Source organism: Poecilia reticulata, chromosome 1 (genome assembly GCF_904066995.2).
Source record: "Poecilia reticulata chromosome 1, P_reticulata-male-v2, whole genome shotgun sequence".
Classification (NCBI taxonomy): Eukaryota; Metazoa; Chordata; class Actinopteri; order Cyprinodontiformes; family Poeciliidae; genus Poecilia; species Poecilia reticulata.
In genome coordinates, this window is record NC_088830.1 from 30,494,231 (window position 1) to 30,508,506 (window position 14,276).

General features: G+C 38.5%; 1 protein-coding gene across 2 annotated transcripts in view; it reads right to left on the minus strand.

The window, feature by feature from the left end:
* Nucleotides 1–14,276, minus strand: part of hhip (hedgehog interacting protein) — a 40,065-nt gene that overhangs the window by 8,216 nt on the left and 17,573 nt on the right. For both annotated transcript variants that reach the window (XM_008420114.3, XM_008420124.2), the window contains exons 6-11: nt 12,438–12,611; nt 12,212–12,355; nt 9,822–9,940; nt 8,664–8,787; nt 7,732–7,874; nt 4,631–4,712 (exon numbers count right to left, since the gene is read on the minus strand). In XM_008420114.3, coding sequence (XP_008418336.1) covers nt 4,631–4,712; nt 7,732–7,874; nt 8,664–8,787; nt 9,822–9,940; nt 12,212–12,355; nt 12,438–12,611 — 786 coding nt within the window. The remainder of the gene's footprint in view (nt 1–4,630; nt 4,713–7,731; nt 7,875–8,663; nt 8,788–9,821; nt 9,941–12,211; nt 12,356–12,437; nt 12,612–14,276) is intronic.

Sequence of the window (14,276 nt, forward strand, 5' to 3'; positions counted from 1 at the left end):
ATATATATTATAGGATAATGTTCAGGATTGGAAACAGCTGTTTACACAACATATGAGAGAAAAAAGTCACACATACGCTTGTGTTGTTTCAGACGTTTGTTAAATATTCTTTTAAAAATTAGTTTCAGATTTGATTTGTATCGAAGCTGGGGCGTATTTAGCTTGTTAGCTTGTGAGCCCTGTTTGATTGACATGAGGTATATGTGAGAAAAGCGCTATGGAGTGGTGTACATTGTGCACCTTAACAATGGCTTAATCAAACGGCCCAGTGTGGTCTCCTTTGCTGTTTTGTCATCTGACTCCATTGTTTGCAGGCTCCTTTTGTAGCTTCATTCCTTGTTTTCTCTTTGTGCGAGAAATTTACTGTGCATTGTAGAATCTGGGGCTATTCAGTGGGGCTGGCATGCAGCTTTGTGAAGGAAAGGACCACAGCAGAGATGTAGGAAGATTTAAGAGGGAAAGGGAAATAGAGAAAAGGCTTTTTTTTTTTTTCCTGCAGGGTGCTGGGAGCAAACGCAACGCACGCTCACAAAGACTCACAGATGTGCGAGTAGCCACCACCCACACAGTTTGCATCCATACACACAACCCACAGAGAAGCACCCCATGTCCGCTTTCTGAACACATTCGAGATTTGTAACTTCCAGAGCTAACACAGTTCATAAACGGGGAGCCTGTCTGAAGGAAATTAGCAAACCTCCAGTTGAGAAAGCCTTGAATATGTGAAATATCCTTCCTGGTGATGCTCTTTCTTGTTCTTTGTGGCAAATGGTCGCACTGATCAGGAAGGCAAATAGAATTTTACACTAGAAAGCATCACAAGGGTTAGCTCTTTTTACTTACAATGGCTGTATGAAAATACATTGTGTTTTTCTCACTAAATCAGACTGAACCGTAGCTGTTAGGGTTCAAATTACTTAAATTTGCTAAAATATTGAGAGAATGCTTTATTACTTAGTTCAAATTGAGTATATTCAGTATATTCACTTAGATTACTATGCCTTCAAACTATTTGGAAAAGCATAATTATGATACCATGTCCTGTAGAACTTCAGATAGACATCTCAATTAACTGGAGGCACAACTATGGGTGCAACTTAACCTTAAATAGTGCTTTATGTGTGACACCGTTGGGAAATCAAAGGAAATCAGGAAAGAAATCAGATAGAGAACTAAGAAGCTCAACAAATCTGGTTCGTCTTTGGGCATTGATCTTAATTTAAAAAAATCATGCTTAGCTAGAAAGGTGTGTGTGCAAGGAAAGCAGCCCAAAGGCCTCAGGTGCAACAGGTTTGTCAAGCAAAAAGAGCCAAAATTCCACTTAATTATACCAAATAAATGTTCATCCATGCCATCGGTCCACTACCGTTTGAAAATGTATGTAAAGTTTAAAATTTAACAAAAAAATTTGAAAGTAAAGAAAAAAAATTTCGTATTTAACAAATAGAAATAATTTTGTTAATTTTAACAGAATTAAAGCAGGAAAAAATATATAATCTGATTTGAAGTTAGACTAAGTTTTAACTGTGATGTATGCATGGAGAGTATATCTGCTGCTGGTCAATACTTTATGTTGGGAGCACAGGCGAGATCACAGTGTGAGAGATAAATCCCTACAAACATTTTAAAATGTATTCTTAAAGTGTATAAATAAGTGGTTAAACAAGAGACGAGTCTCAATGACACTCGGGTCTCAGTCTCGTTAACCTGCTGCTTTGCCCACCTGCTGTGAGCTACATTAGCATTCTATGCAAAGCACTTTCTATTACCTTGTTGTTGAATGTTGCGGCACAACACACATGCATTGATGCCCATTCTAAAGCTGCGGCAATAATTATGGTGGTTATATAAAGATTATATCTTCTGAAATCTTTTCATCCCACTGCTCTGCCACAAATAAGCCCCCTCCAACATTTTTTTTCTTCCTCTCAAATCAGTCATGCCGCACACATTCAGAGTGTTTCAAAATGCATGGTGGCCTATTTATTATTGGAGGGGTACTCCAACTGACAAACAAATACCTAGGAATGAAGTCATCTGGCCAGGACATGTTTACACAAACACTGCTGAGCGATTTTATGGCTGATGTTTTCTTGTAAGCCTTTACCGCTCCCCCTAACAGTTCCACCATTTTCCCCCTGCTGCTCTATGTTCCCAAACATAAAGTCGATGAGAACGCTGCCCAAGATGCTGTACTGGACCACAAAACCCACTACACTCCAAAGCAAAGCTCGGTTTGAACAGGCTTTAGGGTCTGGATGAGAAAAGACCACCAGACTTGATAACGTGCTGAGGTCAGACACGTTAGCTGCTTCGGTCCTCGTCAGCCCCTCTCCTTTCTCTTTGTAACAAGATCCTAATAACGAAGTCGGTGTGTATTAGGAGTCGGGCCTCCAGCACCACAGGGTCCGGTCAAACTAAACACCTCCAGTTGATGGTGGAAAGAACTGTTCTGTGGGAGAAACGCGTTCGGCAGCCACTCCAGAAAACATAAATACAAAGCAAGCCACGAGGGCCCCTCTGAAACATCTGCGGTTTCATTAATTGTGCGGATGCCTGGGTGGCACTGTCGTCACTCAGGAATAATCAGCTGCAAATATGTTTCTATTATGAATCCGACGCATACAAATTCTCCTTCTGAGAGTCTGCTTTGCTTATTTGATCTGTCTGATTCAATCAAGCGTGACAAACCTTTAAGCAATAAAACAGATCAGGGATTTTCTCTCTACATTCCACTTGATGACTTCGTGACTTGAGTGGTTAGTCTCAGTCCTACGAGAACGTTCTCATCCATCTTGAGCAGAATGCTGATGATAAGATAGGTGGAAACATCAGCTGTGGTTTGGCTGGGCGCATAAAACAAAATTGGTTTGAAAAACAAAGTCTCTTTATGTCTGAACTGTTTTCTTTCTTGTGACTTTTTTGCCTGCTCCTCCCGTACTGTGTGGGATATATTATTTTTCCTCCGTTTGGGAGACAAATGTTTTTCACATGGGTTTTATAGAGCCCTTATTTTCAAAATGATTTTTAATACTTGGATGCATGTGGAACAGATTATGACCTACAGACACGCACATTTATAAATGATAAAGTTGCTTTCATGCACACTCTATGCACATTTTCCTGCACGTTACAGTTGCGGAGCATCAAATATTTGAGTATTAGACTGCACACAGAGATTGGGTTTCACTCTGGAAAATCAATGTGTGTGTGCTGAAGCCTTGTGACATGTGCGTCAACTTTTACCCCAAATGTGCTTATTAAAATAGTTGAGAGCAGGTGAACTTTTCAGTAAAACACCACCAGCAGAGTCATACAAGTTAATCAGTTTAGCTGCTATAATTCCCTTCCTTACAATAACAGTTTTGAAATATTATCCACCAGTTTCTGCTCAACTCTTTTTTGAAAAGGTGCTCGGGTGACGACCTGTTGAAAAGCGTTATTACTTGACATGATGTTTAGGCTGTTCTGGAACTATTTCTGGTTTCTTTGAGGTTTAGCGTGCAGAGAAGTATCGCTCATAAAAAAGAAAAGAAAATGTGGAGTAGGTTTCTTGATACAGGTAATCATTTTAACAGAAAAATACCCTTATGAGTTAAATACTACTCTGACTAACTGCATTACAGTAAATACATTTAAATGACGCATGTAGACACAAAATGACAGGAATTGTAGTTGGGAAAGGAGTTGCTCAGTATTTATTTTGCAGATTACTGATCTGATTGCTTAATTATTCTGCTCTTTGGACCAATAATTGGTGCATTTCCAATCATTACTCTGCAATATATCTAATAGGGGTCTAATGCTAATACGCTTTTGGTTCATTTTGATGAAGAAATCCCAATAATTAAAGAACACGTTAGTGAAGCCACTTACAGGACGGATGAATTACACAAAAATGAAACCACTTGAAAATTATGAAAAATAAATGTGGAGACATTTGAGAATTCAAAAATGTTTTAAATGACAATGGAGTTTAAAAAATATATATATTTAGACAATCTAGTGTACCAGAAGTACTTTAATGCACCAGAAAATCACAGCTGTTGTGAGCCGTCACTCCACAATGCCAGGGTGTTATTATGCTGTGCAGTGTTTTGGACTGGTTGAAAGCTGCAGGCAGCTGGATTTGGACGTTAGGTGATTTTTAATCTAGTACCAATAATTGTTATGCTCCCAAACAGCAGAGTTCAGTGATAGCTGGGAGTCCTGTCTGTTTTGTTTTGGAGTTGTGCTACAGAACATTCTTAGTTCCACACACACACACGATTCATGCGTTCGGTTTAAAACAACACTGGATTTGTTTGGTGCATGTAAGTACCGAACTGACAAAGATGTACTGGATGTGTTTGATACAAATACGAGTGACACTTCACCCCTGAAGTCGAGAAGGGCAAGAGCTAAATGAGTAGAAAAAAAGAGACATATCTGTGTTGCAATCTGATACACTATGATCAATGCCTTCATTTGTGTAAGTTGGAACCATGAGGGATGCATCATAAAGACAGAACAGCATGAAATCACGAGTGAAGGACTAGTTGGTCCTTCTGGACAAACAAGAATCACTTACTCGCTGAGCAAAGACTCAATTAAATAGAACAAAAAGTGCAAAAGAATTTGCTGAGTGTACCTTTTCGGGTCTACCAACTTGTAGAGTTTCCCGCTGTGTGACTGTGCCATGCTTTTACTGCTCGCTAGAATGTAGACTTCACCTGCAAAAGTGAAACAGTCACAGCAAATTCCTGTTAATATTTCATCGGTGGATTACAAAAGGCTATTTGTAGCACGCATGCAGGCATAAGCAATTTATAAAAAGAGATAACATGTGACAAGACAGGCAGACAAGAGGATGAAAGGAAAGGACAGATGAAGAAAATAAATGTAGCTAAAGCTTCCACAATGCTCCACTAGCGAAGGCACTTTAAGAAAAAGTTTAATGGGACAATTGGGTACTCATGACTGGGAAACAGGCGGATAATTTAATGAGGAACAAGCCTGCAAGAAAATTCCATACGGGAATAAATTGTAAACATGTGTCTGTGAGGCCCCTTCGTTGGGACATATAATTCTAGCGTTGCTGGCAAAGCATGAGCCAATGCAGGAATCTATAAAAAGCTCATCAAATAATAACTCCAAGACCTGGCAATAACAGCGATCCAACATTTATGAAGCCTGTGTGAGCAATTCACATCATATGTACATTTTGATTCAAAACATCACAGCCCACAGAGAACCATTTAGTAAGTGTGAGTGCATTTATCTCTGTTTATGTTTAGTAACTGTTAATTTCTACAGTCGTGCTGTTAGAAATTAACATCATTAGCAAAGCAAAACATTGCTTCAGGCATTGTTTTGGAGCAATGACTTCAATATTGATTCTACTTTCCGTGTTTTAGGGTCGCTCGTCTTTCCCCAACACCACTTTTTACGTCAGACACCGTTTCTCAAAACGTATAAAATCTCAATCACTCTGCATTATGGTCCTGATCTGGCACCACTTCCTTAAATCCTGTCAGAAAGCAATCAAATCCATGACTTGATTGCAATATTTAGCATTAATACAACAACCATGTTGTTTTATTATTATTATTCACTCTAATTTAAAGGTGGATGCTCCTCTTCCTAATTGAGAATTGATGTAGTGCTAATAGCAGCCACAGCGCCAAGAGCATTGTGCTTCACTGCAGTGTTTGTGAAAATATGTCGAGGTCGAACTTTACCAACATATTTTAATATTGTCTGACAAAAAACGTAACCTTGCTGGGCATGTTAACCTTGCAGATATATTGCCATTAAAAAAATTCTTAAAAACCACAAACTGCAGCTTGTCCATTGCCATGAGAGATTGTCACTGATTGGGTGGCTGCTGCTATTCAGGCTGTTTTAACATGAGATTAGCTAATTTCTTAATCAATCAATCAAATTTTATTTGTATAGCACATTTCAGCAGCAAGGCATTTCAAAGTGCTTTACATAATTAAAATAAAAACAGCATGTGACATTGAATAAACAGTGAGAAAGAGAAAGTTTTAAAAAAAGATAAAAACATTAAAACCCGCACCCCTTTTAGGACTTCAGTTAAACGTCGTTTAACTGGGACTCTAACCCTCAGGGACTTTAGTCAAAAACACCGTTTGACAAGGACTCCAACCTCTAGGTTTTTAGTTGAACGCTGTCAACTGGGACTCTAAACCCCGTAGAACTTAATATTTTCATGCATTTCTGGGGTTTTTTATTATTATTTCTGGTGTTTTCTAGTTTTGCATGACATTTCCTAATAATTTTAATTGATTGTTTCTAATCCATTCTGTGGGTTTATTTAATTTTCAAAGCAAAGTGAGTTTTTAAAATATATAAAATAAATAATAAAAATAATAAAACATTTAAAGTATTTAGCATTTTGCAAAAATCACAAGTCATTTTTTTCCCCTTTTTTTCCAAATTATTACAACAAATAAATTATTGTAGCAATACTTGCGGTAAAGATACTAGTTTGACCTCAAATCACCTTTATTAGCAAATAATCCCTGTATCAGATTACAGCTCAGACTGAAATAAATTACTGCAAAGATTTACTGAAAAGAGAAACTCAAATCAGACGTAAAACAGCCCTCCAATTCTCTACGGTTGGTCTGAAATTCCTGTTCATCAAAGCTCTCATCATCATCATCATCATCATCATCATCATCATCATCATCATCATCATCATCATCATCATCATCATCATCATCATCATCATCACTGTCAGGCATATCTGTCCTCTTTAGATGTTGTAGCCAAAACAGTAGCAACTGTGATCTATTGTATCAAATTCTTATCCACCATGTTTGAAGTACAGTGTAAAATTTGCAAATGTCAGAGGTCACTACAATACCTACAAATAAATGGGTACAAATCTGCATCACACGAGTGTGTTGTCTTGTGTTTCACAATCATCCTGCCTGAGAAGCTCCCAGCTCTGCCAGTGTGGCAGGAGTAGCTCAAACGATTTGCAAACATTCACTTGAACCAAACTACACCAGACTAGCCTGTGCTAAGAGCTAGCTTAGTGTAGTTTGTGAGGGGATCAAAGCCAAAGCATGAAGACAAGACTCACTTCAGCTTCTCTTCTAGTGTGGCTCCACCGTGACTTTCAAACTCCTCACCCAATGGGCTTTAAAGCACAACAGTCGTACTTTTCAATCATTTTTGGTGTAGTTTTTTGTGCAAATATCTTAAAACAAAACAAATCTAACTTACACGTAACTTTTCAGCAAGGTGTAAGAATTTGTTTTAAGTCAATAATTCCTTAATATTGATTTTAATAAAGTACTGGAAGGTCATTTTTCTGAAGAAATTGTTTTCATTTTCAGTTATTCAAGTCATGGTTATAGTGGTGCATAAATAAAAAAAAAACGTAATTACTTGTTTGAGCTGGACAATGTCTTACCTCTCATGGAGAAAACATTTCAACAAGAAGCACATTTCTTTTTTTCTTGAATTAAATCTCCAGCTTGGAAAATTTTATAAAATAAGAGACTAAATGAATTGTAATAAAGTAAAAATAAGCAGACCAACATATCTAATATCGGTCATGTAAATTGTTCAACTGCTTAATGATTAGTATTTTAAGACTCTGTTTGTTAGCAGCAATGTGGGTGAAACAGGAAAGGACAAAGATTGATGGCTCAGTGACGGATTAGTTTATTAGAGAGGAGGATGTGATCTTTGGGTTTCTGCTGCAGTACTCACCGAGTTCATCCTCTCCGAAACCCAAGACATGCCCCACGAGGGGAGAGGCGCAGGAAACCGAGCCCAGACACAGAGCCTTTTCCTGCCACTGCTCGCTGTCAGACGATGTGGCAAACGGAGACTTCTGGAGGATCCGCAGGTTACTGAGGCAAACAAAACATACAGAGCGTTTAATGTTGAGCTAAATTGTAACCCGGAGCAAACTGGAACAGAAAGATTTATCTTACACTTATGATTCACAGTTCTTGTGACAAAGCCTGAGTGAATATCTGGAATCGGGCTGAACTGTTCTCATAATATGGTTCAGGAATCAATCTTCTTTTCCAACCAAAGTTGCAATTGGTGTTATTTAAGACCTCCGCTTTGGTTTCAAAACAAACATCGTGCCGGGGCTTTTCTACAGCCGCAGCGCTGCGCTCACAAATGGTAATGAGACACAGAATTCAGCGACCACACATTGTTTTAAACACGGTGCCAACTCCTGATAGCGCACCAGCACAATATTTACTTCCTTTGCTTACTCGAGCGTCAGAGTTTGACATCAGCGAAGCAGGATGAATTACAAACCGAGGGAAAGTGTGAACAGCACAAGACAGGATGCCTAGTCTCCATTTACACTCATTGGGCAATTCTGCTGTGCTGATAGTAACAGGAAACCCGTTTGCCCTACATGGATGGAACTGGGTGCAGCTACTTACTGCATGTGTCAACTACAGGAACAACTTTTTCCATTTTTCGTCTGATATCCTTATATTTCCACATTAATTTCGACTGTTTTCAAATCACTTTCCCACTAGAACAGATGTTGTTTCAGGCCTTTTCCTGCTGGAAACATACATCTAGACTGATTTCTATAAAAACGATTAAACACTACTTTGAGACACTTGAATCATCCCCCTTATGCTTCACATGTGAAAACCAGTCATGCTTACCCGTTTCTATCTCCAAACACATAGCTGCCATACAGTCTCCTCGACTGGCAGCCCCTGTAGATGAAGCCCCCCACAGGTGGCGCTCCTCCACTGGACTGCAGGTCATACACAGAAGGCTCATTTTCTATGAAGGAATAAGGAGATATTGGTTTGATCTAAGCCCAACTTGATGAACTTACAGACTGCTCGCTACCTGTAAAACCAAATCCAATATGGTTGCAATATAATTAAGCCCTTTTTCCTAGAATGCAATGTTTTGTTTTTGGTGGCTCTTTATTACATTTAGAAAAGAATGTGTTGCACTTTTAGATTAGATAAAATTTTAGTGTCACTACACATGTCACCAGAAACTGGAAATGGGAAGGAGTAAATATATGATTTTAATTATGAGTTCAACAGTAGAAGACATCTACTTCTGAGATGGTTTCATTAGTAACAAAAGAAAATCGTATAACTAACGTAATACGAATAATTTTCTGGGAAACAATCATTCTGGTAAATAAAAATTTAAAGGATCTTGGCTAATTTAAAAAGAGTTGCGTGCTTGTTTTCCAGTTGAGTGCATTTCAAACTATGGTGACTGGTTGGATCCCACATAAAACCAGATGACAGCTGGTCTGAAGTAAGAAATAAATTCAGGTGAGAGATTTTGGACTAAAAGTGTCTAAATTGATACTCAGTTTAAGAAGAACTAGATCTCTCTCTGCTGTTCTTTTCTACACTTAGGCATCGTATTCCTAGCCATTATTGTTCCGAGCCTTTAAAGTATTTTTATGTGGCCCAACTTACATTCCCTTTCACAATCCAAAATGCACAAAAAAAAGAGATTATCTCTGGTTCCAATCATGGTTTTTGACATTTACCCTTCACTGGGATTTCTAAATTTCTATCTAAAACAATGTGCTCTTGCGAAATAAAATTGATTTATAATAGCAGATGCCGGTTTTAAAGGGATGAATTCGAAAGTTTATCCAAGAGGCTGAAGTATTTCCATTCTGTACTCAAAATGCAATGGCATCCAACAAAACTCATGCAAAGGATGTGATTAGTTACTGTTATGATGGAAAACATGAACATTTTAGAACAGTGAGTTATATCTTAACAAGACAAGGTAAGTATTATGACTCTTAAAAAAACATCTTGAGAATTGTGACTCACCATAATCCTTTCCCTTAGTAACTTCTAATATTCTTCCTGCCGATGAGTTTTTACCACTGGCGTCTGTGCAGAGGATAACCAGACTGCCGTTGTCTGTCTGCAGCCGATCCACTGCACACCTTCAAAACACAGAACACCAACAAATGCACTTTAACCCTTCGGAGTCAATGTTCTAAATGGCCGTTTTTGACAAATTTTTGATTTTACCTTTATATTTCTTAATAAAAACCATTAATAAGGCAAAGTAATCATAAACCTTTAATTTATTCACATTTTGTCGCATTACAACCACTAACCTGTATATTTAAATGGGATTTTATGTGACAGACAAAAACAAAACAGCACATGACTGAAGGGAAAGGAAGATGTTTCAGGAAGATGTCTGAGAAAAGCCTCAGAGGTTTGCTAGAGAAGGTTAGTGACCAATGAAGACCAAGAAACACAGCAGATGGGTCAGTTTAAAGCAGAGTCAAGTTTTAAAACAATAGCCCAACATTTCTGTTCAATCAATCATATGAAAATAGAAGGACACAGCTTCTGACTGAAATGTCTAAACTGACAGGAAAGCGTTAATCATAGAAGCAGCCAAGCGGCCCCTGGTAAGTTTAGAAGAGCTGCAGAAACCCTGAAGCTCACATGCAGATCAATACTTTTCCTAAATAATACAGTGAACGCTCACAACTTTCTTAAATTTCTTTATCTGCTTTGCCCAGGAAGCTTGGGTCCCCTCAAGGTTTTTCATAATACACTGCACCGTTTTATCTGTTTATGATCAAAGTAGCAGCTGTCTACTTTTTTGATTATGTTTTTATGTTTGTATGTCATGCATTGTCTTTTTCTGTTTCAAGCAGCAGAGGTTGTGATTATCGCATTGGCAATAAATCATTTGACTTGAGTTTGAGTGGGAGAATCTGTCTGAAGGACAATCATTAGTGGTGCACTCCACAAATCTGGCCTTTGTGGAAAAGAAGAAGAAATCCAGATGCAATTCGCTACTCGTCATGTAGGGGACACACCAAACACAGGGAACAAAATGTAACTCGCAAAATGCTACATATGATGAAAAACTAACACCACAAATATCCCTGAAAACAGCCTTTCCACATGAAACACGGTGATGGCAGCATCATACTGAGGGACTCCCTGACTTCAGCAGGGACAGAGAAGGTGGTAAGATGCATGGAATGCAGAAAAAAATCTGCTGAGCGGTTGAGTGAATGTTCCTTTCCCAGCAGGACGACAACCATAAATAAACAACCAGTTACAAGTCGACAGTTTATATTAAAGTTTATTAATGTGTTTGACTGTTTCATACCTAAATCAAATTTAGAATTTGATCTGATGCTCAGAGACAGCCTCAATTAAATCTGACTGAGCTTGAGCTATTTTACCAAGAATGGTCAAAAAAAAGGTGAGAATCTAGATTTCGTAAGCTGGTAGAGCCATTATTCAAAAGACTCATTTTACAAATTGTTACCTGAGGGAAAATACAACCCTAGATTTTTTTTATAAAAGATTGTGAAACACGTGTTTGTTTCCACTTCACAATTATGGACCACTTTGCATTCTGTCACATGAAATCCCAGTAAAAACTGTGTTGAAGTTTGTGGTTGTTAATGTGAAGTCAAGGCAGGTCAAAGTTCTTCACACCAGAAAAACATCATACATCATAACATTTTGTCAAATGCCATCATCAAACAAATACAATCAAATATGTTGGTCAATGTTCTAGTTACTACTAATCAAAGGCCGCTCTAAAGAGGTGAGTTTTTAGCTTTGATTTTAAGGAACTCAGTGTTTCAGCTGTTTTGCAATTTTCAGGGATTTTGTTCCAGATTAGAGGAGCATAGAAGCTGAATGCTGGTTGTCTATGTTTGGAAAAGCAGTTCTGGTTCTGGGAATGCAGAGTAGACCAGAACCAGAAGACCTTAGTGGTCTGGGTTTATACAACAACAGCAGATCTTTAATGAATTCAGTTGTTCAGTGATTTACAAACTAACAGAAGTATTTTTAAGTCTCTTCTCTGAGCTACTGGAAGTCAGTGGAAGGACTTCAGCACTGGGATTATGTTATATATCAACGGTCCTTTCCTCGTTCCCTTTCTTTTCTTTTATTTTTTTTATTTCAGCCTGTACTTTCCTGGTTTTAGTGAGAACGTAACCAGCAGTGTTCTGGATCAGCTGCAGCTGTCTGACTTTTTTAGGCACTGTTGCAGTACTCAATGTGACTGAAAGTTCAGATCTGAGTCCATCACTATATGCAGATTTCAGGCCTGATCACGAGATTCTAGCTGTAATTGCTGAAGCTGCTTGCTGACTAAAGTGAAAGCTCAAGGGGTATAAATAAGTATCGCAACAAAATACCTCAAGAATCTCAGATGCGTTACTTACCTGCCTGGGTCATGTAATCCATGTGCAAAGATCTCAGGCGGCTGATTAGTGCTGTTAAAGTACGGATTGTTCCGTGGTATCGAGTAGGACGACGTACAAATGTCCGTGTCCACGTCCACCCTCAGGACGGACCCTGTGAAATCACTGCATTCAAACACACACAATCTTCCGTCACAACACGGTGTTGAAATGTCCTCGTTGTGATTCTTTTGACTTTTGATCTGACCTGAGTCCATCCATTTCCTCCATGTCATCCAGAGTGATCATACCGTCTCCCAGAATGATGTGCAGCAGGCCGTCGGGAGAGAACAGAAGCTGACCTCCGAGGTGCTTCCTGTGCAACTCAGCCACTTCCATCAGCACATGGGCAGTCCTGGTGTCCACCTGGTTTGGGTTTTTCCTGCAAGCAGAGATAACTGTTTTAACTTTGATCCTGGACCAACAAAAACTAACACCTCTAAAGAGGTTGTGCTTTCACATAATCCCATATAAGCTTATTAAACGTCTTTTGACGGTTTCTTGCAAGAAATGCAACAGTAAGGGTAAGTGAAACATTACCACATAAAATTGCCGTACATAACAAACAGAATCCAAAGTTTAAAACACTTTAGTTTCTGGAGACATTCAGTTTGTCAACTGTAACGTCTTTCGCAGGAAAAATACTTTGGGTGGGGAACAACACAGACTTCTTCAAAGTGTTGCAGAACTATGCTGAGAATTTAGTCGGACAGTGCCATCAACAAATGTGTTGTAATAGGTTAGGTGTTATTTTGGGTAATTCTAGGACTTTTAAAAAGCAGATTGCCAAAGAGAAATTACTTTAACTGTTGTTACTCCATAGAAATCCTACATTTAATAACTATGTTGCCGTCACTAGGATTGCCTGGCAATACTATAATTAAGATTAGCTCATTGAGTGAAACATAGAAGAGTGGTTAAGTACATTAAAACGTAGCATTTAAATACCTTCGTGAGAAAACGCAGTTATCTTAAACATAAGTAATTATGAAAGGAGCGTTAGGCACCAACCCAGGTAAAATACTGTCATCATCATAGGAGTGCTGCTCAGCACAACAAATCATAGTGTTCTTAGAGGCTGACGAACATCATGAGTCTCCATTACACAAAGAGGTTGGTGTTTCTCTACGACATTGTTGCCCTTACGCCTTTTGTTGCCAGTGTTAGTGGTAAAAATATCAACTGATGAATCAACATTGCCATTCATTTAATCATAAATATATCTGTGGACAATGCTATTTGACGCACTATTGGCTGGAATTTGCAAAGAGCCAATCCGAGAGCGTCATTAATTTTTCTTTACGCTGATTGGCTGAACTCCCAAAAGTGGAAATAAAGAAGACTGTAGATGCTAGTTTCTGCGGTAGTGCCAAGACGGGTTCTACTGTGTGTTTTAATGCTGGCAGGTGAAAGGTTTTGATTGCACTGCAACACCATCCATCTTTCCTTCAAACCTGACCAGCTTTTAATCTTTATTGTACCGCAATGAGGGCATTTCTGATGTAATGTTAGTTTCCACCACAGTTCATTTTGTATGTTGGCCAAAGGTCTCATCTGAACTGCAGACCTTCTTCCACCTGTTTGCTGTGTCCTCTGCATGTTTTGTGGCCAACTGGACTTCCTTCTTCCTCCACTTCTTCCATATGTTTTGTAGCCTTTGCCTCCTTTAAATGCCTCCATCACACTTACACTCACTTATCTGCTTTGTTTCTTGGTCTTTACGAGGTTAATTATTACATATACTTTTCTAACAAGCAAGCCTGTTGCAGTAAGAAATTACTACACGATAAATTAAAATGAGGTCAATAATTTCCATTGTGATGATTAATATGTTTTGAGAAGCAAGACTTCATACTCTATTTTATGTAGGGTTTTGGTTATGTGTGGTCTTTATTTCCTTTTTATTTATTGTTTTTGGTTGCTGGGTTTTATTTGGGGTATTTAAAATGTCTTCCAGTTAAAGTGCGGAGTGCTCTGTACAAGATTAAAGTTTATTAGTCTTCGAGAGGGCGGACTTGCACCATTATGCCATTACCATCGTGTTAGT